The following is a 25,977-nucleotide window of genomic DNA, read 5'->3' as shown; positions in this document are numbered from 1 at the left end:
TATTTTCTTTTTACTGTGGTGGTGGTTTTGTTTTCTTTTGTGCTTTTGCTTCTGTTTGCTTTTTCTTATTTCTTTGCATGTGTGTGTGCTCACGTGTGTACATGTGTGTGTACCTGTGTGTGCATGTGCCAGTGTGTGTGTGCATATGGGTATGTACTCATGTATTATATATGTCTGGGAATATTAGCACACATATGTTACAATAGGCATGTAAAGGTTAGTGGACAAATTTAAGAATCAGGTTTTGCCTTCTACCATGGCTCCTGGGAATGAAATTCTATCAGATCCACATGCCAAGTGTGGGACTTTGTTTCTGTGGCACTACACGGGTATGTTTAGGAGAATGTGGCCTCTGCCAATGTCTTGTGGGGCACTCCTCTTGAGGAAGCAGAAAATACAAACAGCAATCCACAACAGAAGATCATGATTTTGAGAGGAAGCAAGTAGTTGGAGACATATGAGAGAGTGAAGGGTGAACCAAGGGGGAGAAATGCAATTTTAACTATCAAAATTTTAAAAGAGAAACAAGTAAACAGTAGTAGAGGAAGAAGAAGGAGAAGAGAAGAGGAGGATTAAGGAAGGAGGAGAAGGAGCGGGGAGAGGAGGAAGAGGAGGAGGAGGAGGAGGAGGAGGAGGAGGAGGAGGAGGAGGAGGAGGAGGAGGAGGAACAGCTGCTGGTTCCTATAGCCATAAATGTCATACCCATGGATTCAGTTAAACAGGGATTAAAATTTTTTGAAGCAACACAAAGCCATACTACAATAAAAATAATATAAAGTAAAAAAGGAGTAGAACACTGCTTATCAACATCTTCATTGTATTATTGTAAACAGTCATCAGGAGATCTTTGTAGGATACAGGGAGATGTGCTGGCCAGGCCCTTTGGTGCCTGCTGTGCTTTCTCTCCAGGAGCCCTGCGTCTATGTTATATTGCCCCCAGCGGGTCCCTAAACTCCTGAGACTGAGGCACAGCAGCAGTCACTCCTGCTCCTTTTCCCTATTTTTCAATAACAATGTTTGGAGGTTTTAAGCTATCATGAAGTTATGTTTGGATAATTTTCCCCTCTGCTTCCAACTTTAATATTTATGAACTTTTGAGATACTGTTTCCATCATTTTTCAATAAAAGTACCAAGTAATAATGATTCTGTGATTGTGAGAGACAAAGGAAAGAGAATTTTTTTTCTAATTTTTTGAACCAATAACTTTTATTTAAAAAATCGTGCTAAAAATAGACAGAAATTATTGCATGGTGTATAAAGATTAAACATGATGAATTTTAAATACCAAGGATTGCATTTATTAATGAGAGGGTGTGATACACTTACTTTTTTTCCAAGAAAGACTGAGGCTTCCATCTTTTTAATCTTCACACACAAGAAAATTTTGACTATTTCCATGTTATGTTTCATTTTATACATACTTTATGCTCATTGTAACTGGTAATAGTTTCAGTGCATACAATCAAACCCTTTAAAAAAATCAAGTACTGACTAAAAATTATATACTTATAGTTTTATGTAAAAAATTTAAAAATATCTGTACATTGATTTTTGTTTTTTTTAAATAAATTTGTTTAATTAAAAAGACCCCCAATCCTCCTACAGTATCACCCTTCTCCTCAGCAAAAAAAAAATACACATAGAAATCTGCTATATAGAATATACATAGAAGCTTCACATATAAACAATATATATATTGATAACACAACATATGTGTTCCAAGTAGAAAGAATAGAGACTAAAAGAAAATAAACAAAGAAAGTACTGCATGATATTCTCATAGGTACTGGACATGAAAATAATTTTTTAAATATAAAACCCATGTGCTGTATGACATCATAATCTGTGCTTATATATTATTTGATATGTGTATTATGTGATATTACATATTTCATATTATTCATATTAACATGATAATAATGTATAGTTGTAATATTTCTTGCATCGACTGCTACAACTTACTAGCAATTCACAAGAATGGCTATGTTTCCCTTCTCATAGTTAATTCTATAATATTGCTGGTACTTACTGGATTAAAGATCAATTTTTTCATATCTTATCATAGTTTACTACCTCAATATTTTTCTGGCAAATTGATTTCTTCAAATTAAATGTAAAACCAATATATTTAAATAGTTGAAAATTATTCTAAGATTTAGACATAAAACAGCTCACTTGGGTCTGTCAGTGAAAAAAAGCAGTTATATCGATGCAGCCAAATTGTTTACAGAGCACAGTTACTGCAGGATATTGAAGTCATTGGGGTAAACAATTTCTTCTCATATGCTTATTTTTAATATAAAGCATACAGGCTACAAATTCATTGTTAAAAGTGGGCAGATGTTGGCTGAGGACAAAACTTATGCTCACTTGGCTGTACAAGAGTGTCATCTGAATTGACAACGTTTCTCCCTCTAAATTGTAAAAATAATTATTTAGAAAGATATAACTTAGAAGTTTGCAGAAACTCATTTAAAGTAAAAAGCTAGCATATTATTTCTGGTCTGAAATATATGCATTTCTCTATTGAATGAATGAGTGGAGTTATATGCTTGGAATGGCCTTTTTTTTTATCATCAAAGGCAGCAGGATAAGACTTTTGGAATGTTCAAGTATACTGTGCCTTGCAGATATGCCACATGTAATATACATAAAACATTAAGAACATGCTTTATAACATAATTCTGACTTCTTATGTAACATGATTAGAAGGTATAATTACAAGTTTCTGAGTCTTACAAATAATGACAATATTCAGAAAAGGATTATCAAAAACTGTTGCGTTTGCTGCATGTATATTCCTCCAGGAAGTTTGTAATTGATTATGAGAAGCATGTGTGGGTCATATAACTGGGATAAAGAGACAGATCATGGTGCCCAAGGATGAGTTATCTCAAACCTTCTTAAACTTCTACTTATGTGATGGTCAATCTTGGTTGTCAACTTAATGTACCTGTAACAGAACACCTCAATTAAGAATTTCTTCCATCAGATTGGCCTGTGGGCATGTCTATTGGTCAGGCTTTTTCTTGGCTGCCAGTTGATGCAAGGAAGCATAGCCTACTGTGGACAGTACCATTTCTGAGCAGGTGCTCCTGGGTTGTATAACAAAGATGGCAGAAAATGTTATTTTATTTTTAGTGGAGTCTCACTGGGAATAGTGGGAACACCCCAAAATGAGCTCAATAATGTTTTTGTAGACATTTTGTCTCATTCTGCTTCATGTAGGCATATTTTGTCTTATTGGTCTTTTCTCGTATATATTTGTTTCTATTGTTGTGATGGATTTGTTTGCTTCTGTTTATTTTACATTAGTAAAGAAGGGACACAGAGTTGAGTGACTGGGATCAGGGAGGAGTTGGGGGAGGAAAAAAGCAAGAATAGAATGTACTGTATGATAAACATGTATTAAGAAACAAACAAACAAACAAAAAAAAACAAAGCTGATAAGAATCAGAGCAAGCCAATAGGATGAGCCTTTAAGCAGCATCCTTTGTGCAGCCCTTTGTGCAGTTCCTCCTTGAGATTCTTGGTTCACTTCATGCTGGACTGTAACTTGTAATTCAAATAATTCCTTGCTTTTGGTCATGGAGAACAGAACATAATAGAAACCAATTTAGTACAACTTATAACCACTTTTTCCCTGAGAAAGCTTTATAAGACCATGAGCATGGCACTATATAACATAGATATGTAAACAAAAATAAATTAAAAATGACAATAAATGCGAAGTTTATCCCCATTAATTTTTTGGCATACACATAATTTTACCACTTATTAAAGACAAAATCTAAAATTCATACTAATACATGGATGCAATCATTTATTTTACTCAGAGTATTTAATATGGTATGAACATTTCATGCCATAGGATATAGAGTACCTTATCTGGTTTTACGAACTGATCAACATTCTGATTTTATAACTCAACGCTGAACCTGTCACTTCCCATGGTTCAAGATGGCAGAAGTAATCGCTGGTAGTTCTGTCTTAATCAAGCCAAAATTCATTTCACTAATTTTATGAATGTGAAAGTCAGCAACTCAAGCATAACATTTTAAAATAAAAGTTGTAGCACAGTAGCACAGTAAGTACAATCTAAGAAATATTAATGTGATGATGAGAAATGATGCTGGGAATATATATATATGAAAAAAATTGGTCATCATGATTTCACATCAGAGAGTAGTTTGTGCATCCAGTAAAAAACATTGCAGCTCATAATACACACTTAAATCTGAGCTGACATGCTTCAGGCAATTCTTTTGTGATGTGTGATATGAAACTGCCACACTGCTAAATAAACATGGTATGCACTCAGAATTCACACAATGAAACATGGCAGCTGTTGTACCTCAGGTTCATCAATTGTTTGGATTTGAAGTTATTTTTAGCAGTCTGTATGTAGCACCTGTGGTTTAAGAAACTGAATTTATCTGACCAGATTATGTTTTAATAAGTGAAGAGGAAGTGATGTCATTACCACTTCTTTTGGACTTTGACTTTCTTACTTGTGGAGTAGAAAGACTTCATCCCATAATCACTACATTCTTGATTATCTAGAGAAAGTTCAAATCAGGAGTATATCATTAGGGTTCCCAGTAAGGAATGAGCCAGTGGAAAGGATGGAGCCTTGGAAATTAACCCCCATTAGAGTGTGCTTGCTGAGGATTAATTGGTGTTTGAAGTAGATGTGCAGCAGGGTATCAGAATGCATGTGGTCTTAAACACAGACAGATGAGAATAGATCAATGTGAATACAAATACATAACTATTGGTCCATAACATGGAGCCAGAATACTACAGTTGTTAAATTAATTCCATACATAGATACAGTATTTGTTGGTTGGAAGAGGGAGACCCAGAGGCTGCAGTGGCTGACCTTCATCACTGAGGTGGAGCACAGTGTGTGCCAAACTTGAAGATGCTCAGGAAAAGTGTAGACTGTTTCTGGCTGTACTGCTCTCCAGAGAGAAGGCATTTCCCTGCTCTGAGCCTGGCTTCTCTCATTCTAATGCTGGCTTTGTATCCAACTCTAAAATCTCAGGATGTTTATAAATGTGACAGAACAAGATTGTTATATTTTCCTGAGAAAGAACGATCTATTCTTCCTCAATGAGCTTTCAAAAATGTAGCCTAATGTGCAACTGGAAGTTCTGTGTGTTTGTCTGAGCTCCTAAAACTTTATTCTCTTTACTTGTTGTATACACCAAATCAATTAGCAACCAGTGTTTATCCTGCCGTGTTCTCTCTTTGCTTAATTTTCACTGGATCATGTCCTTAACATCACGCCTACTGATTGGAGTGTCATGGGAGGGATCCTTTTCTAAACAATGATGCTGGCTCTTTCCAGGATGGATTTCAGTAGTTTTTAATCAGTAAAATATAAAAAAATAAATACATCCTGACAAACCCAAGATAGACAGGCAGCTATTAGAATATGTATTATATTATATCTAGTAGATACTATCTAATAGATAATAGCAATTAATAATAATTGCTATTAGAAATAACTTTTAGTAGACTTGTGCCACCCCAAGGCAGCCATGAACTTTTAAATCTTTGATGAGAAGAACAAATCAAAGAGAAAAGCAAATCTACCCAAAATTTTATGGCAAAGAGAATTTGATTCATTCATAAGTAGAAAGTTGTTTCATTTTATTTTTGAGTAATCAAATAACCTTAGTTACATAATGAAAATTAAAAAAAATCATTTAATTGGTTTTTAAAATATTCTTTTTTATGAATAACATTTTTGTTGGTTATTTTATTTATTTATATTTCAGGTGTTACCCCTCTTCCTGGTCTCCCCTCTGCAAAACCCTTATCCCACCCCCTCCCAGTTGTCTCTAAAACGGTGTTCCCCACCCACTCACCCACCCTCCCACTACTGCTTCATTCCTTTACACCTGGGAATCAAGCCTCTACAGGACCAAGGCCCCCCTTCTGGTGGAGGCCAGATAAGGCCATCCTATACTACACATGCAGCTGGAGCCATGGGTCCCTCCCTTTGTTGGTGGTTTAGTCCTTAGGAGCTCTGGGGGGGGGGGTCTGGTTGCTTGATATTGTTGTTCTTCCTATGGTGTTACAATCCCCTTCACCTCCTTCAGTCCTTTTCCTAATTTTTCCATTGTGGTCCCCATGCTCAGTCCAATGGTTGGCTGTAACTTCATTTGTCTTACTCAGATGCTGGTGAAGCCTCTCAGAGGACAGCCATAATAGGCTCCTGTATCATAGTATTGGCACCAGCAATAGTGTCTGGGTACAGCATCTGCAGATGGGATGTATACCAAGGTTGGATGGTCTCTGGATGGCCTTTTCTTCAGTATCTGTTCCCTCTACTTTTTGTCCTTGTATTTCTTTTTGATTAAAAGTTTTGTTGTAAAAAATGCTGGGCTTCATTATGATATTTTATATTTGTATCATTGTACTCCATGCTAATTAATTTTCATTCCAATTGCTATCCCTGTAGCTCTCTTACTCCCCCTCAGTCTGGTTCTAATAAATGTTAAAATTTTAATAATGTATCTTTGCCTAAAAGTTGAACCACACTTAACCCTATTCAGGCCCAACGAGCAAAACCCGAAGAAAGCTGTCAGAGTTATTTCCAATCAGTCTCTTTTGAAACATAAAATATACTCTACTGGGAAAATCTCTTCCATCAAAATTGTTCTATTCTACCAGAACTGATTCTGGATAGGTGAAGTTTATATCTTAATTACTGTTCCCATATTCAGTTTAAACAACTTTTGGCTCTTAGTGGCCCATCCTTTCCTGTTCTATTCAGTGTTTAATTTTCTCGCATGATTTATTGTACAGAATGTTTACCAGGCCTTCTTCTCACATATGCATCATCTGCCTTCCTCATATTCACCACTCATGTTACCCTTCTCATCATCCCTCTATTCCCCACTGTCTCCTTCCTCTTTCAAAATACCCCTTTTTTATTAATGCCTTTTAAAATTAAATGTTTATTCTTTATTTATATTACAAAAAAGCACATTATTTGTCTGAGTTTGACTTATTTCATTTAATGCGATGATCTCCTGTTCCACACACCTCCCTATAAAAGACAGGGTTTTCTGTGATTCATGGCTCAATAAAATACCATTATGGACATGTACTGCGTTTCCCTTATCATTGCTTCTGTGCAGGGGAACACTCAGGTTTTAATCTTTCACATAATTGTTATTTCCAGTTATCTGTGTCCCAGATATCAAGTTAGTGTGAACTCTAACTAAACAAGCACAAGTCAGGGTGGCACATGATGGAACGCCTTTTCTTTCCAAGTAACACATTTCTGCCATTACTGTTCTGTTTCTCAGCTAGAGTTACAGAATACAGTGGCATGTTTAATGATTAAACGTCACTCTTCCTTTTACAAGAGAGTAGCATGGTAATTCCATCAATTTGCTTGAAAGTTCCAGGACTTTGGCCACATTCAGTATTTCTGTACCTGATTATTTTCATATATATAGCATGGAGATCATAATATAGGTTATTTAGATGACAAAAAGCCTGATCCAGTGCCTTAAATATCACTATTTCAATCAATTAATTGTGAGTCTACATTCCACATTGCATGTATGGAAGGTCAGAGGGATTATGGAAGTTGGATCTTTCTTCCCGCCCAGTGGCTGTGAGCATCTGCCTCTGTATTTGTCATGCTCTGGCATAGCCTCTCAGGAGACAGTTATGTCAGGGTCATGTCAGCAAGCACTTATTGGCATCCACCATAGTGTCTAAGTTTGATGAATGTATATGTGATGGATCCCCAGGTGGAGCAGTCTCTGGATGATCTCTTCTTCAATCTCTGTTCCTCTATTTGTCCTTGTATTTCCTTCCATGAGTGTTTTGCTTTTGTTCCCCATTCTAAGAAGGACTGAAGCATCCACACTACGGTCTTCCTTGTTCTTGACCTTCATGTGATCTGTGAATTGTATGTTGGGTATCTCTAGCTGTTAGGCTAATATCCACTTATCAACTGTGCATACCACTGTGTTCTTTTGCGACTAGGTTACCTCACTGAGGATGATAGTTTCTAGATCCATCATTTGTCTAAGAATTTCATGAACTCATTGTTTTTAATAGCTGAGTAGTACTCCATTGTGTAATGAACCACATTTTCTATATCCACTTCTCTACTGAAGGACATCTGGGTTATTTTCAGCTTCTGGCTATAAATAAGGCTTATTTATAGCCATAGTGGAGCATGTGCCCTTGTTGTATGTTGGAGCATCTTTTGGGTATATACCCAGGAGTGTTATAGCTGGGTCCTCAGGTAGTAGCATGTCCAATTTTCTGAGAAACTTCCAGAATGATTTCCAAAGTGGTTGTACCACCTTGCAATTTTACCAACAATGGAGGAGTGTTCCTTTTTCTCCACTTCTGTGACTGCAGATGTTGTCACCCGAGTTTTTTTTTTATCTTAGCCATTCTGATTGGTGTGAGGTGGAATCTCAGGGTTGTTTTGATCTGCATTTCCCTGATGACTAAGGATGCTGAACATTTTGTTTTTTGGGTGCAGCGGAACTTTATTGATGGTATTCAAGAGAGTAGGGAGGGCTCCCTAGGCCCCTATTATTATGGGGGTTTGGGATGGAAATTGCGAGGGAGATGCTCAGTGTTGGGGGCTGAGTTGGGATGGGACTCCTCAGCAACTGAGGGCCTCTCTCTTGCTCTCAGTGTCCTTGCTGGGGGGTGGGTGGTCCAGGGTTTCTTACTCCTTAGAGGCCATGTAGGCCATGAGGTCCACCACCCTGTTGCTGTAGCCATATTCATTGTCATACCAGGAAATGAGCTTCACAAAGTTGTCATTGAGAGCAATGCCAGCTCCAGCATCAAAAGTGGAAGAGTGGGAGTTGCTGTTAAAGTCACAGGAGACAACCTGGTCCTCAGTGTAGCCCAGAATGCCCTTTAGTGGGCCCTCAGCTGCCTGCTTTACCACCTTCTTGATGTCATTATACTTGGCAGGCTTCTTCAGGCAGCATGTCAGATCCACAACAGATACATTAGGGGTAGGAACACGGAAAGCCATGCCAGTGAGTTTCCCATTCAGCTCTGGGATGACCTTGCCCACAGACTTGGCAGCACCAGTGGATGCAGGGATAATGTTCTGGGCTGCCCCACGGCCACCACACCACAGTTTTCCAGAGGGGCCATCCACAGTCTTCTGAGTGGCAGTGATGGCATGAACTGTGGTCATGAGCTCTTCCACGATGCCAAAGTTGTCATGGATGACCTTAGCCAGGGGGGCTAAACAGTTGGTGGTGCAGGATGCATTGTAAACAATCTTGAGGGAGTTGTCATTATTTCTCATGGTTCACACCCATCACAAACATGGGGGCATCGGCCGAAGGGGCAGAGATGATGACCCTTTTGGCCCCACCCTTCAAGTGGGCCCTGGCCTTCTCCATGGTGGTGAAGACACCACTAGACTCCACGACATACTCAGCACCAGCATCAGCCCATTTGATGTTAGCGGGATCTCGCTCCTGGAAGATGGTGATGGGCTTCCCATTGACGACAAGCTTCCCATTCTCAGCCATGGCTGTGCCATTGGATTTGCCATGGGTAGAGCCATACTGGAACATGAAGACCATGTAGTTGAGGTCAATGAGGCAGTCATTGATGGCGACAATCTCCACTTTGCTAGATCCTGAGCAGAAGGCAGCCCTGGTAACCAGGCGCCCAATGCGGCCAAATCCGTTCACACCGACCTTCACCATCTTGTCTAAGGGATGGGGCTGGCACTGCACAAGAAGATGCGGCTGTATGTAGAACAGGAAGGAGCAGAGAGCTGAACATTTCTTTAGTTGCTTCATGGACATTTAATATTTCTTCTTAAGAATTGTTATTAATTATACATAAATGTGAACAAAGACCTCACATTTTCATTTTTCAACAAGATTATTTTTAAGCACAAAAGTTCAGTCGATTTCAATCACCTGTGTTCATCTTCACACACTTTTTATTTTCTCCTTTTATCTTAGATAAGCTGTCTCCAGTGTCTTCAGGTTCAGGGACATTGCTTGGCATAGCCACGGTTGGAACCAGAACATGTCTTTGGAAACCCCCTATAGATTCGGATGGATTAATACTGAAGGAACACCCCTTTGATCAACTCCAGAAAAGACAATATCTTTAGCCCTAAGTCTTAAGGAACTGCAAGTGGTCATTTTAGACTTTAGCATTGGTTTTTCTGGGTGTTCAAACTGTCAGTCAAATTTAGTTTTCTCCCTGTATCCTGATTTTAATATATTTCTATAATTCTCTTATGTGCTTATCTATGAATATTTTCTTTATTATATGATTTCTTTTAAGTCACATTAAATCTTAGATATTTGACATGTGCACGTGCTCAATAAATATTTAATGAATAAGCTTAGCAGAGTGTGTATACCATCCATGACACATTGCTTTTCTAAAAATTCAGAGAGACAGAGCAATTTGATGGAGAGAATGGTGTTTTCTGGGGGGAAAAGATAGTATTTCCAGTCATATTTTAATTTTTAGTCTGACTTTGCTCAATGTTATCAACATTTATAAAATTGTTGGCTGATTTCCATCTTCACTGAGATACTAAACTTGTGAAGGAATAAGATTGAGACTAAAGATTTACTCTTTGTACTGTTTTCAGATTTGGTTTTCACATATGTTATAGTAATGGATACTGGCTAAAAATTGTCTATATTTACTGATTCTATTCTTCCCTCTTTCTAAAAGATGAAAACATCCGAGTCTGGTATGCAGTCTTGTGAGCTCAGCATGCTCAGGGCACAGTCACAGGGAGCGCTCTGAGTTCAAAGCCACCCTGGTTCACATAGTAAGTCTTTAGCCAGCTAGGAATACATAATGAGTCTTTGTCTCTTCAAAACCCAACAATTTCCCAACTCCTATATACACACAAACACCAGCCAAATAAATTATTTGGTGTCCTTCAAAAAACTGTCTAGCCCCTTCATATGCAGGCCCTGGATGTTTTCCTGCTATGCAGTGATACATTAGAACCAGGGTTGGTTATTTAAGGTGATGATATATTAATTTTAAAAGTGATTTGTATTAAAGTTCAGTATCATCTTATGAATAATAAATCTCAGAAAAACCATCTCAACTTGTTTCCTAACCTGGACCTTTTTCTCATTCAGCAGCACTCTGTTCTTATCTTATTTTAATCTCTATGGTTCACTGGACATATGGGTTTTGTACATTGATATACTTGCACATATTTCAATGTGAATAAGGCTGGATTTTTGGTATTTTATGTTTTTATTGATGTTTTCATTTCTTATATATTCAGTCACTAGTCATGGTGTCAAATATGTGAATGATTTGCTTTTTTGCTTTGTCTTTTTGTATTAAGAGAGTAATATGGTGTGTGTGTGTGTGTGTGTGTGTGTGTGTGTGTGTGTGTGTGTGTGTGTGTGTGTGCTCTATATGTATGTGCTAATCTTGAGACCAGCAGAATCTTTCTGGTAAGAATAAACAACATCATGTGCCTGTTATACCAGGAGCACCTTAAAAAGCTAATTCGATGGTGTGTTTGTCTGTTTATTTATTATTTAAACATGAGGCAGAAATATTTTATAATTCTCCTAGGTGGGCACAGGAAGGAAATAGTCCATGCCTTTTCCCCACCCTCCTCAAAAAATTTTTACTCCACCCATTAAGAACCCGGAGTGTGCCTGAATTACTTTTCTGTTGCTGTGATAAAACAGCACGACCAAAGCAACTTATAGGCAAAGAATTTATTTGGAGCTTATGGTTCCAGAGGGACAACAGTCTATCATCCTGAGGGTAGGGGAGCTGGCAACAGGAAGGGGAGAATGGTGTTGGAATAGCAGCTGAGAGCTCCATCTTCACACAAAACAGGGAATAGAGAACACTAACCCCAAATGAAGCAGATCTTTTGAAACCTCAGTGCTGGCCCCAATGCCATACTTCCTCCAGCATGACTACACCTCTTAATCTTCCTCAATTAACTAACAATTGGTAACCAAGTATTCAGACATCTGTAGTTTATGGGGACATTGCATCCAAATCACTATGGTGATATTTATCAGAGATTATTTATTTGTTTCAGAATTCACAGAATTTCCACACTAGGAGTTCAAGGGAAGATATCAAAGAAAAGAAATCAAATTGCAATATTTACTCAAAATAGCACTGAAGATGCCAAAACTGTTTTGGTAGATAACATTTTTTTTTTAGAGTCCGTTTTCATAAGTACTTTGATGCTTATGAGTAGCAAATGGAAACGAGTAATATTCCTGAATAATTAACCAAGAAGTTTCACTTACAGCAGGCAGCTATTGACATTAACAGATAAAGTGCAGACAGCACACTATTTCAGAATCTTTAATTCATGGGCTAATGAGAACAGACACAACATGCTAAACACAAGCTGTCCCTGTGAAGAGATAGATTTCTATATCATGTCACTGGATGCCACATGGCTGCAGAGCTTATGCTCAAGATTCCTTGTTCCATCAGCCTCTGAGGATGTTTAAGATGAGCATTTGCCCAGATTCTGTGAGAGTGACAGAGGGAAGCCTGGCTATTTGGAACCATCCCATCAGTGTGTGAGCATTTCATTGTACCAGTGTTACTGGGGAAAGGTTTCTGACTTGATTCTTGTGAATTGTCTGATAACCGTGGTTGAAAACTTCCCATTTCTATACTCACTGCAGCTCACAGGGGTCTTGTGCTTTTTCTCCCAGTAAGAATGTCTGTTTTGTTGAATCTTTAATGAAGGTAATAATAGGGTTGACCTGTAAGGTATTTAAAAAGTTCAACAAAGCGCTTTCATGTTTGTTCTCTCAATTGATTCTTTCTTCTCTATATAGGGTAAGCTAAATATGTTCTAATCTTTCTTTCATAAACAAGGAAATTGAGAGTTTGAAATAATATGTGTTGAACGATGACACTCTAAGTGAGTCACAGGCCGGAGTGACATGCATGGTAACTCCCTTATTATGCCTTCAGGCTATAAAGACAAAGATTGAACATGAACACAATTATGTACAAGGACTGTTTTTTTTTTTTTTCTTTAGTTTTTGATAGAGTTCTACCATGTAGCCCAGGCTGAGTTTGAAATTGTAACCATTTGATTTCAGTATCTAAATACTGAATTTATAGGTACCCCCTCACAATATCTTCCTCTCTTCTTTAATATAGCTTATATATGACTATTAATCAGATCATTAAACTCTTCTAGATTATCATTCATTCTCTAAATATTGTTCCCTGTGAATTTTTCCTTTCCAAGTTTATTATATTTTCATGGTATAGTTAATACAGAAATAATCAAATATGTTGCTTTATATTAAACATAGAATATTTCATAGAAAGACATGTGTCTAGCACAAATTAAAATAATTCTCAGCTGGGAAAACAACTAACACATTTAAAACAAGCTCCACAGATTCTTTAATTCAATAAATTGAATCAGTAAGTAGAGCAAATACATGAATGAAAAATCAGCACAGGAGATCAACAACATAAGTCAAAATAATGAACGGATCAAATAGACATGGTTCTTTTTATCCAGAGCAAACAAATTAGTTTAAAGTAGTACTGAGGGGATGAAAGGAGAGGACCTTGGTTTGAAAATGATGATTACCTTTTCTTTCTCCATTCTGTTTTTTTTCCTCTCTCATAACATACAGTCCATCAAAAACAAGTGAGGGGAATGACTTGGAGGAGGGACTCCACCCAAATGTTGCAGAAATATTTCTTCTCAATCTGAGATTTCTACCCTGCCTTTGACCACTTAGTTCCCAGATAAAAGAAACATACAACCTTTATATTTATATTAAGTCTTAATCATCACAAGAGCTGGGCAGATATCTATCCTCTATTATAATTATTTTCCAGCCAATAATTCCATTATAAAATTGCTCATGTTTTTTTCTGGGCTGCTCTTAACTCCAATTAGCTAATGCACATGACCATGGTTTTAAGATTTTTACCCCAATGTGCTTTCTCCTCTCTTTAACTTTTTTCCACTGTATGGTTCTTCTCTGACCGCAAGCCCAGGGACCCTAACCCCACATGTGTCTCTTCTGCCCAGCTGTTGGCTACTGCATCTTTATTCATCAAGCAGAAATAACTTGGGGGTGTAGGCAAGGTCACACAACATTATCAGGGTCTCTGGGAACAATCGGTACTTAGCATAACAAGACACAAACCTCCTTTGCTTTCCTTCTGAAATAAACAGGCCTCCAAGTGATATCAACCAAACACAGCACTGCAATGAGACTAGACATAAAACCTCATATGAAGGCTGAATTAGGCAACCCAGTGGGAGTAAAAGAGTCCCATAAGCAGGCAAAAGAACCAAAGATACCCTGACTCCTACTGTAAGAAAGCCTGCAACAACCCAAGCTTTACAACTGTAGCATGTATGGAAAGGGCCTAATGTAAACTCATGTTGGCTCTGATTGCTGCTTCAGTTTCTATGAGTCCCTACGAGTCCTGCTTAGTTGATTATGTAGGCCATATTTTTCTGATGTCCTTGACCTCTGTGGCTCCTACAATCCTTCATATCCCTCGTCTTCGAAGTTTCCCTACCTCTGCCTATTGTTACAAATCTACTCTTTGAAGATGATTGAGCTAGGCACCAATTTAGGATTATATTATTAGGGATTGTTTCATTGAATTTTATTTTCTTTTTGTCTGTAGTGTTTGTTTCTAGCTCATGACTCTTAGTCATCCAGCCTGAAGTTTCTGATCATCCAGGTAGTGTTGGGCATGGGATCTCTCTTGTATCTAGGTCTTCAAGTTTTACCAGTCATTGGTTGGCCACATCTGTAAACTCTTGAGCCACCATTGCCCAAGTGTACCTTGCTATCAGGAGATGTTATGGATCAAAGATTTTGTGGCTGGGTTGGTGTTCCAGTACCACCTCTGGGAGTCTTGTCTAGTTACAGAAGATGTTGGTTTTAGGTGATTTCATATACTAGGAGACTTTTCTAAGGTCACCCACATGGGTTTCAGGAAGTTTCTACTGCACTAGGTTTCCATGTTGTCTTTTAAATGATGCCCCATTCTAATTTCTCTTCAGTACTTTCTCCATCTTCCTCTCCCTCCTCAACCTGATCTTTTTTGTTTTCCTCCTCAACTGCCCCCAGTGCACCTACAGAAATCTATTTGACTTCCTCTTCCCAGGGAGATGTATACATTGTACCTAGAACTCTCCCTGTATTTAGCCTCTCTGAGTCTGTGAATTGGAGTGTGATCATCCTTTACTTAACAGCTAATATCCATGTATAAGTGAGTACATATCATGTTTATCTTTCTGAGTCTGCATTGCCTCACTCAGGATGGTTTTTTTTTCTAATTCCATCCATTTACCTGCAAATTTTACAATACCATTTTTTTTCTAATAGTGAAGTAATACTCCATTGTGTAAATACACTACTTAAAAAAAATCAGTTCTTAGGATGAGGGACATCTATGTTACTTTGAGGTTCTGGCTATTATGAACAGTTTCTATGAACATATTTTAGCAAGTGTTCCTATGGTAGGATGGAATGCCCTTTGGGTAATGCCTAAGAGTGGTATGCTGAGGTATGTCAATTCCAAATTTCCTGAGGATTCATCATATTAATTTCCATAGTGGTCGTACAAGTTTGCACTCCTACCAGAAGTACATTCATGCCACCATGTGCTATCTTTTGAGTTTTTGATCTTAGCCATTCTGACAGATGTAAGATGGAATCTCAGAGCCATTTTAATTTACAATTCTCTGATGATTAAAAATGTAGAACACATCTTTAAGAGTTTCTCAGTATTTGAGATTCCATTATTGAGAATTTCCTGTTTAGATCTGTACAATATTTTTAATTTAAAAATATTTTATTTTTATTGGTTATTTTATTGATTTACATTTCAAATGTTATCTCCTTTCCCAGTTTCTCCTCTGCAAAACCCCTATTTCATATCCCCTCCCCTGCTTTTATGAGGGTGCTTCTCCCCACCTACACACTTCTGCCTCACCACCCTCGCATTGCCTTACACTAGGACATCAAAACATCACAGGACCAAGGGCCTCCCCTCTCATTGACGGAAGAGAAGGCCATCCTCTGCTTCATATGCAGCTGGAGTCATGGGTTCCTCCATGTGGACTCTTTGGTTGGTGGTTTAATCCCTGTGAGCTTTGGAGGGTGTAGCCATAAATATTAGAAAATGCTAGTTGTTTCATGCACCATGCCCTGCTATGCCCTGCTACTCTCTGTCCTGGAGGTCTCTGCCTCCATGACTTACCCCATGCAGCAGCTGCACTCCCGTGGATCTCTGCTTACATTCCCAGGAATCTGGTGAACTCAAAACTCTAGAGCCTTGTAATTTATCAATCAGATTTATATCAGTAAATTTTCGTTCCACAAAATGTCCACATAATAAACTTAGAGCCAATTTATATAGATACAAACTGCCCACCAAGATAAGACAAATTGTTCTGTAATAATCCATCCCTTAAAGGATATTCATAGCTATATGTGGCTATTTAAAGCCACATGGGGGTTGGTCATTCTTCTTCTCCTCCATCTTCCCTTCTCTCCTTCTTTTCCTATCTTTCCTGCCTCTCAAGAAATTTTGCCTGCCTTTCTTTTTCACTGCCCAATCACAGGCCTGCCTTATCTTGTGCCTGCCTTCACCTGCATAAAGACATCACTCTGTGTGTGTGTGTGTGTGTGTGTGTGTGTGTTGGGGGGGTTCTAGTTGGTTGATATTATTGTTCTTTCTATAGTGTTGCAAACTCCTTCAGTTCTTTCAATTTTTCTCCTAATTCTTCTATTGGGGTCCTTATCTGCACCCCATATAAAACCTAGAATATTGGTTTTGTTGATGCCTAGTTTCTTGAGTTTTTTATATATTCTGGAGATTTTACCTCTCTCTGATATGGGGGAGTTAATGAAATAACATTAACCAAGCAAGTGAAAGACTTGTATAACAAAATCTTAAAGCCTTTGATGACAGACTGAAGAAAATAATGGAAGATAGAAAGATCTCCCATGTTCATGGACTGGTAGAATTAACAAAGTAAAAATGGTGATCCTATCAAAAGCAATCTACAAATTCAACACAATCTCTATCAAAATTCAACACAATTCTTTACAAACATTGAAAGGACAATACTAAATTTTATGCAGAAAAATAAGAGCTTAGGTGAGCTAAAACAATCCTGAATAATAAAAAAAATTTCTGGACATAGAATTATCTCTGATTTTAAGCTGAACTATAGCAATAAAATCCCCATTGTATTGGTATTAAAACAGACATGGTGATCAATGGAATTGAATCAATGTCCCAGACAAATTTATATACTTATGGACACCTGATTTTTTTAAATAAAGAAGTTGGAAATACACAATGGAAAAAAGAAAACATCTTCAACAGATAGTGCTGGTCTCACTGGATGTCTGCCTGTAGAAGAATATATAGGACCTATATCTATTATCCTGCACAAAATTCAAGTCCTGGTGAGTCAAAGATTTCAACATAAAACCAGCCTACACTGAACCTTACAGGGAAGAAAAGTAGGCAGTAGCCTTGAATGCCTTTGCATAGGAGACAACTTCTTGAAAAGAATACCAGTAGCACAGGCTCTAATATTGATAATCAATAAATGAAACCTCATGAAACTGAAAAGCTTTTATAAGGCAAAGTACACCATCAATAGACAAACCAGCAGCCTAGAGAATGGGAAAAGAAATACCCACTTTTATATGCAATAGCATTATTAGTACAATATCTTTGGCAGTTAAATTATCACAATTTCTCAAAAATAGGAGAATGTTCTTTTTGAGAACATTTACTTCTCAGGTATACTAAAAATTAGTAAGAAATAGAATTTAAGAATATACACTGTAGCATTGTTTGTAAAGCAGCAAGACTGATTCATGGGGCTGGATAGATGACCCACAGGAAAAAAGCATTTTCATAGATTAGATTACCCATTGCATCTATCTAATCACTCCTTGTAATCTTAGTAGTAGGTTCAGACTAAGATACATACATAACATATTTTTGACTTAAAGAAATTCTCTGAGTTATGGTTTAAATACTAAGATGCTCAGATGTTAGGAAGCAGCAGGAAAGGCTGATACAGCAGGGGTAGTCAGATGGGGCATTGAGACCATCTGGATTGTAGCCTGCCTTCTGCAGAAGGTGAAGAGGAAGGAGTTAGCAGAGTGCAGAAATTAATGTCTTCGGGCAGCTAGGTCCTTCTCTTTATGAGCTTCCCTGAGACAAACCTAAGAACACTGGAATACATGGGTGTATATCCGTATTATGTTAATATATCTGTATTATCCATGCAATAAACCTTCCCAGGTCTAACTTCAGTATGTCCTCTCCAACTCCTGCTCCTTTTTTTCTCTGTTGGGAATTAAACTCAGGATCCCCACATACTAGGCAGGCACTCCATCTCAGCTATATCTTTAGCTTCTATGTTCTTCTTTTTTTTAAATATAAAAGTAGTTCATTTCCCCAGGTCCTTTGGAAGATGTGCTCCAGATATCTCTTACAAATATGCTCTTATTTGAAAAGCAAAGTCAGATTCCTTTGATCATACATGTCTTCAATGGTTTCTAGGAAAAATAAAGTTTCAAAAGACAGGCTGGAAGAGAATGTTTAAATATTAATGTAGTACCATATCTAACATAAACCCAAAGGCTCATGATGTTTGTAATACACAAATTGGTTCATTTTCTGAAGTGAGGTCATTAAAATATAAAACCAAATCTTATGTTTAGAATTTGTTATTTACAATATCTGCCCAGGAGCTCTTAAATCAAAGCTTCTATAATCAAATATCAATACACTCAAAAGTTTAAAACATTCACATTCCACAAGAATATATTAAATTGCATATTGACTCTCTCCAGCTAAACCTACTCAATTATTCTTTCCTCCTTCAGGCAGAGTTCACGGCCATGCGGGAGCAGTACATGCGCGGGGGAGAGGGCTTCATCATCTGCTACTCTGTCACTGACCGCCAGTCTTTCCAGGAGGCTGCCAAGTTCAAGGAGCTTATTTTCCAGGTCCGTCACACCTATGAAATTCCCCTTGTTCTAGTGGGCAACAAAATTGACTTGGAGCAGTTCCGTCAGGTGAGTGCAAATTTTATATTAGCTTGTCTTTGCATCCACTGATACATGACATCAAATATGACTGGTTCTAAGTTTCAGTGAATGACCTATATTTCCCCCTAAGAAATGCATATATTTTTCTTATATTGTGTTTTTTCCTCTATATAATCATTCTTATATGCTTCTCACTCTTCTCTGTATTCTTGAGTCTGGGGTGTTGGATTTACTTTGGACAATAGTATATAAAAGTAATGAGTTGCGGAACTTCTGAGATTGAGATTTCCAAGTTTTCTGAAGCTTCTGTGTTTTCTAATGCGTTTGCTCACATTTGAGTTCCAGACTCCATATGAACCTCTTGTGTAATGTGCAGCAGCTAGAGCTGTCCTTACCAAGGGCATGCATGTGGGCCATCTTATATGTTTCAGCAGCAGCCACAATCTCCCATTCATTATACAAGATATCTCAGTCAGTCTACTTGGAACAGTAAAGGTCTCATAGTAGAGCATAATTTCTGACTTACAGAATCCATGATAAAAATAAATATTTAAGTCGCAATGTCTTTAAGTCACTTTTCAGGCAGTAAGAAACATCCGCCTCTTCTTGTACTGAATGAGAAAGTGCTCTCATATATAGTTAGTATTTTCTAAACAATGCATGCTCTGCCATCATGATAGTCAAATAATTTCATGTAATTTTCAAACAAACTTGAGATTATATATATATGTATACATATATATGTATACAAGTATATATACATATATATGCATGCAAATTAAGTTTTTGTAAATCTAATTCTCTGAACTGAGCTGCTTAGCTGTAATTTGGGATGCTTCATCTTTATTTATACCATCTTTAAATGTGAACTGACTTTTAATAGGTTTTGTTATTTTTGTCAGTGATTATTTTTTAAGCCAGCTACTACTGCAACTTACTAATAAGACCTTCTGCTAAGGTGGAACTGGAGACTAAAAAAAACAGAGGGTTCCCCCCTAATTTATGTATCTCTTTTATTTGAGTTTTCATGTGTCTACCATGAGTGACAAGTTTTCCAGACTTACCAGAGTTCATTACAGTACATTCTTAGATGTCTTATGATGGGAAGGCTGTAATGGTGTCCTCTCTGAGATGCTACATGGAAACTGTAACCCAGATATCTGTTCAAAACAAGGAATGCTGCCACAGAATTCCATTTCTGCGCTGTAGTTTATAGAAAAGAACATGCACACAAATCAAAGTTTTGTAAATTTTATCATCTAAATTTGGTTACTTAGTTAAAATTTTGGATGCTACATCTTCATACCATCTTTTTCTTCATCATCATCATCATCATCATTATTATTATTATTATTTTAATGAAACAACTTTATTTTAAAAAACAAAGATTAATGTATAGCTTTTAAAAGCATTTTTGTCAACACGGTGGGGGAATGGAAAAGGGACCTTTTGAGCACCCTGGAGTCACAGGGCCAATAGACAGGTTGTGCTAGTTTGTGCCTGAAGTCTGTGTTTGTGTTGTGGGATGAAGCCTTTGATTCTTAACAATTGTCCTTTCTCCTCTTGAAGGATGCACCCCTTATTTCTGTACTATCCCACTAGTGCCATGGGGATCCCAAATTGGGTTGTCATGAAAGTGGGTGGAGACAAGGAGTGAGCCGCGTTAACAGTGATTAAATATTTATTGGTCACTTCAAAAAAAAAGCATTTTTGCACAAAAGTATATGAATACATTTTTGTCAATACTTGATTGTTTTAAAGGTTTGATAGTATGCATTAAAATCTTACTAGTTACAATAAACATAAAGAACATGTAAAACAAGATGTAACCTGGAAATAGTCGAAGTTTCTTGGTGGGTAAAGATGAAGCAGATGATTTTTCATCATTTTTTATCTTGGCCTTTGTTTTTCTTGAACTTCATATAGTCTGTGAGTTGTTTCTGCGGTGTTCAGAGCTTTCTGGGGTTAGTATCCAATTATCAGTGACTGCATATTATGTCTGTTCTTTTGTGATTAGGTTACCTCACTCAGGATGATATTCTGTAGATGCATCCATTTTCTTAAGAATTTCATAAAGTCATTGTTTCTGATAGCTGAGTAGTACTCCATTGTGTAAATATACCACAATTTTTGTATCCATTGATATACTTGAAGACATCTGGGTTCTTTCCAGCTTCTGACTATTATAAATAGAGCTGCTATGGACATTGTGGTGCATGTGTCTTTATTGTATGTTGGAGCCTCTCTGGGGTATACGCCCAGAAGTGGAGTAACTGGGTTTTCAGGTAGTACTATGTCGAGAAATCACCAGACTGATTTCCAGAGTGGCTGTACCAGTTTACAACCCTACCAACAGTGGAGAAGTGTTCTGCTTTCTCCGCATCCTTGCCAGCATCTACTGTCATCTGAATTTTTGATCTTAGCCATTCTGACTGGCATGAGTCATCAGGGTTGTTTTGATTTGCATTTCTCTGATGACTAAGGATGTTAAGCACTTTCCTATATGCTTCTCTGCCATTTGATATATCTCAATTGAGAACTTTTTGTTTAGCTCAGTACCCTATTTTTTAATAGGGTTGTTTGATTCTCTCCAGTCTAACTTCAAGAGTTCTTTATATACCTTGGATATTAGGCCTCTATCAGATGTGGGGTTGGTAAAGATCTTTTCCCAATCTGTTGGCTGCTGTTTTGTTTTCTTGACAGTGTCCTTAGCCTTACAGAAACTTTGCAATCTCATTAAGTCCCATTTGTTGATATTTGAACTTAGAGCATGAGCCATTGGTGTTGTGTTCAGGAAATTTTCTCCTGTGCTTATGTGTTCTAAGGTTTTCCCTACTTTCTCTTCTAATAGTTTCAGTGTACCTCCTTTAATTTGGAGATCTTTGATCCACTTGCACTTGAGCTGTATATAAGGAGATAAGAAAGGGTCTATTTTCATTCTTCTTCATGCTGAGTGCCAGTTGGACCAACACCATTTGTTGAAGAGGTTGTCCTTTTTCCTTTGAAAGTTTACTGCTCCTTTGTCAAAAATCAAGTGAACATATATATGAGGGCTCATTTCTGTATCTTCTATTCTATTCCATTGATCCATATGCCTATCTGTGTATCAGTACCATGCAGTTTTCAACAAAATTGCCTTGAATATGGCTTGAGGTCAGGGATGGTGATTCTCACAGATGTTTTCTTGTTGTTGAAGATGAATTTCCCTATTCTAGGTCTTTTGTTATTTTAGATGAAATTGCTTGCACACAGCTCTTTCCAGCTCTATGAAGAATTGGGTTGGAATTTTGATGGGGATTGCATTGAATCCGTAAGTTGCTTTTGGTAAAATGGCCTTTTTAAAAATGTTGATCCTTCAAATCAATGGGCATGGGAGATCTTTCCATTTTCTGAGATCTTCCTTGATTTCTTTCTTTACAGATTGGAAGTTTTTGTCATACAGGTCCTTCACTTGCTTAGTTAGAGTCACACCAAGGTATTTCATATTGTTTGTGACTATTGTAAAGGGAATCTTTTCCATAATTCCTTTCTCCACATGTTTGTCCTTTGAGTAGAAGAAGGCTACTGATTTGTTTGAGTAAATCTTATATCCAGCCCCATTGCTGAACTTGTTTATCAGCTGTAAAAGTTCTCTGGTGTAATTTTTGGAGTCAGTTGAGTAGACTATCATGTCATCTGCAAATAGTGATGTTTTTACATATTCCTTTCTAATTTGTATCCCTTTGATTTCCTTTTGCTGTCTAATTGCTCCAGTCAGGATTTCCAGTACTATGTTGAATAGGTAGGAGGAGAGTGGGCAGACTTGTCTAGTCCCTGATTTTAGTGTGATTGTTTCAAGTTTCTTACCATTAAGTTTGATGTTTGCTATTGGTTTACTGTATATTGCTTTTATTATATTTAGGTATGGGCCTTGGATTCCTGTTCTTTCCAAGACTTTTAACATGAAGGGGTATTGAATTTTGTCAAAAGCTTTCTCAGCATCTAGTGAGATGAACATGTGGTTTTTTTTTCTTTGAGTTTGTTTATATGGTGGATCACATTGATGGATTTCCTTATATTAAACCATCCCTGCATCCCAGGGATGAAGCCTACTTGATCATGATAAATGATCCTTTTGATGTGTTCTTGGTTTCTGTTTGCAAGGATTTGTTGAGTAATTTTGCATCAAGTGTATCAATATCAATACGTGATATTGGTCTGAAGTTCTCTTTCCTTCTAGGGTCTTTGTGTGGTTTAGGAAAGAGGGTTATTGTTTCCTCGAAAAATGAGTTCAGTAGTGTTCCATCTGACGCTATTCTGTGAAATAGTTTGGAGAGTATTGGTATTAGGTTGTTAAAAATGTTTGATAAAATTCTGCACTGAACACATCTGGACCTGGGCTTTTTTTGGTTGGGAGTCTTTTGATGACTGCTTCTATTTCTTTAGGTGTAATGGGATTATTTAGATGGTTTATCTAATCCTTTAATTTTTGTTATCTGTCTAGGAATTCATCCATTTCCTCCAGATTTTCCAGCTTTGTGGAGTATAGTCTTTTGTAGTAGGATCTGATGATTTCTTGAATTTCCTCAGTTTCAGTTTATGTCTCTACTTTCCTTTCTGATTTTATTAATTTGCATACTCTTTCTTTGCCCTCCAGTTAGTCTGGCTAAGGGTTTATCAATCTTGTAAATTTTCTCAATTAACTAGCCCTTGGTTTTTTTTGATTCTTTGAATGGTTCATTTTGTTTCTATTTGGTCAATTTCTGCTCTGAGTTTGAGTATTTCTTGAAGTCTACTGCTTTTGCTCTTGTGTACCTGCTTGCTTTTTTTTCTAGAGCTTTCAACTGTTTTGTCAAGGTGCTAGTGTATGCTCTTTCCAGTTTCTTTTTGGAAGCAGTCAGAGCTATGAGTTTTCCTCTTAGTGCTGCTTTCATTGCATCACATTGGTTTAGGTATGTTGTGTTTTTGTTTTCATTAAATTCTAGAAAATCCTTTATTTTTTGCATTATTTATTCTTTGATCGAGGTATCATTTAATAGAGCATTGCTTAGCTTCCATGTGTATTTGGGCTTTTTGTTGTCAGTGTTGTTATTAAAGACCAGCCTTAGGCCATGGTGATCTGATAAGATGCGTGGAAGTATTTTAGTCTTCTTATATGTATTGAGGCTTGTTTTGTGACCAATTATATGGTAAATTTTGGAGAAAGTGTTGTGAGGTGCTGAGAAGAAGGTGTAGTCTTCTCTTTTAGGATGAAATATTCTGTAGATGTTTCTTAATTCCAATTGATTCATAACCTCTCTTAGTTTCACTGCATCCTTGTTCAGTTTCTGTTTTCATGATCTGTGCATAGATGAGATGGGGTGTTGAAGTCTCCCACTATTATTGTTTGGTGTACAGTGTATTTTTTGAGCTTTAGTAGGGTTTCTTTTATGAATATGAATGCCTTTGTATTTGGAGCATATGTTAAGGATTGAGAGTTCCTCCTAACATATATTACTTGTAATGAGTAAAAAGTGTCCTTCCTTATCTTTTTTGATAACTTTTGGTTGAAAATATACTTTATTTGATATTAGAATGCCTACTCCAGCTTGTTTCTTGGGGCCGGTTGCTTGGAAGTTTTTTTCCCAACCTTTCACTCAGAGATAGTGTCTGTCTTTTTCTCTAAGATGAGTTTCCTGTATGCAGCAAAATGCTGGATTCTGTTTATGTATCCAGTCTGATAGCTTATTTTTTTGGGGGGGGAAATTGAGTCCATTTATGTTAACAGATATTAAGGAATAGTGATTGCTGTTTCCTGCTATTTTTGCTTTTGGAGGTAGAATTGTGCTTGTATGTCTTTCTTCTTTTGGTTTTCTTAGTTAGGTATTTTCTTGTTTTTACTTGGATATAGTTTCCCTCTTTGTATTGAGTTTTCCACCTTTAATTCATTGTAGTGCTGTGTTTGTGGTCAGATATTGTGTAAATTTAGTTTTGTCCTGGAATATCTTGGTTTTCCCATCTATAGTGATTGAGAGTTTTGCTTGGTATAGCAGCTTGGGCTGACACTTGTCTTCTCTTAGGGTTTGTCTGCATGACGTCTGTTTAAGATCTTCTATCTTTCAAAGTCTCTGTTTTAGAAGTCGGTGTGATTCTGATTGGTCTGTCTTTATATGTTACATGACCTTTTTCCCTTATTGCTTTTAGTATTCTTTCTTTGCTTTGGGCACTTGGCATTTTGACCATTATGTGTTGGGAGAAATTTTTTTTGTGGTCCACTCTATTTGGAATTCTGTAGGCTTCTTTTATGCCATGGTCATCTCATTCTTAAGGGTAAGGAAGTTTTCTTCTAAGATATGGTTGAAGATATTTATTGTGCCTCTTAGTTGATATTCTTTGCCCTCTTCTATTTTCATTATCCTTAGGTTTGGTCTTGTCATTGTGTCCTGGATCTCCTGGATATTTTGGGTTAGGAGCATTTTGATTTTTGCATCTTCTCTGACTGTTTTGTGTATGTTTTCAATGTTGTCTCTGACTGGTGAGATTCTCTCTTCCATCTCTTGTAGTCTGTTGTAGATGTTTGCTTCTGTGACTCCTGATTTCTTTTTTAGATTTTCTACCTCCAGGGTTGTCCCTTTTAGTGTTTTCTTTATTGTTTCCCTTTCCATTTAAAATTTTTCTTCAATTCCTTCATCTCTTTGGTTCTGTTTTCCTCTAGTTCTTTGATATCTTCGACTGTTTTTCATTTTTCCTCTTTAAAATCTTCTAGTTTTTTATACTTTTCCTCCCATTCTTGTTTAAGGGTCTCCATCATCATCTTGAGGTATGATTTCAGGTCTGAGTCTTCTTTTTCTGCAGTGTTTGTCATTCATTTGTTTGCTGTGATGGAAGAGCTGAATTCTGATGTTGCCAGGTTGTCTTGGTTTCCATTGG

At 37.2% G+C, this 25,977-nt stretch overlaps 1 protein-coding gene and 1 pseudogene across 2 annotated transcripts in view; one reads left to right on the top strand and one right to left on the bottom strand.

Annotated features, from left to right (window-relative positions):
- RIT2 (Ras like without CAAX 2) overlaps window positions 1-25,977 on the top strand; it is a gene marked incomplete at both ends in the record, with an annotated part of 351,386 nt that overhangs the window by 146,689 nt on the left and 178,720 nt on the right. The window contains one exon of the mRNA XM_080919840.1: window positions 18,925-19,116. Coding sequence (XP_080775966.1) covers window positions 18,925-19,116 — 192 coding nt within the window. The remainder of the gene's footprint in view (window positions 1-18,924; window positions 19,117-25,977) is intronic.
- LOC308423196 (glyceraldehyde-3-phosphate dehydrogenase-like) lies at window positions 8,602-9,729 on the bottom strand (annotated as a pseudogene). The gene has a single exon. The product of its transcript is annotated as a glyceraldehyde-3-phosphate dehydrogenase-like (transcript).

This window comes from Micromys minutus (genome assembly GCF_963924665.1).
Source record: "Micromys minutus genome assembly, chromosome: 8".
Taxonomy (NCBI): Eukaryota; Metazoa; Chordata; class Mammalia; order Rodentia; family Muridae; genus Micromys; species Micromys minutus.
The sequence above is the reverse complement of the archived record's forward strand: the minus strand, read 5'-3'. Positions and strand labels throughout refer to the sequence as shown.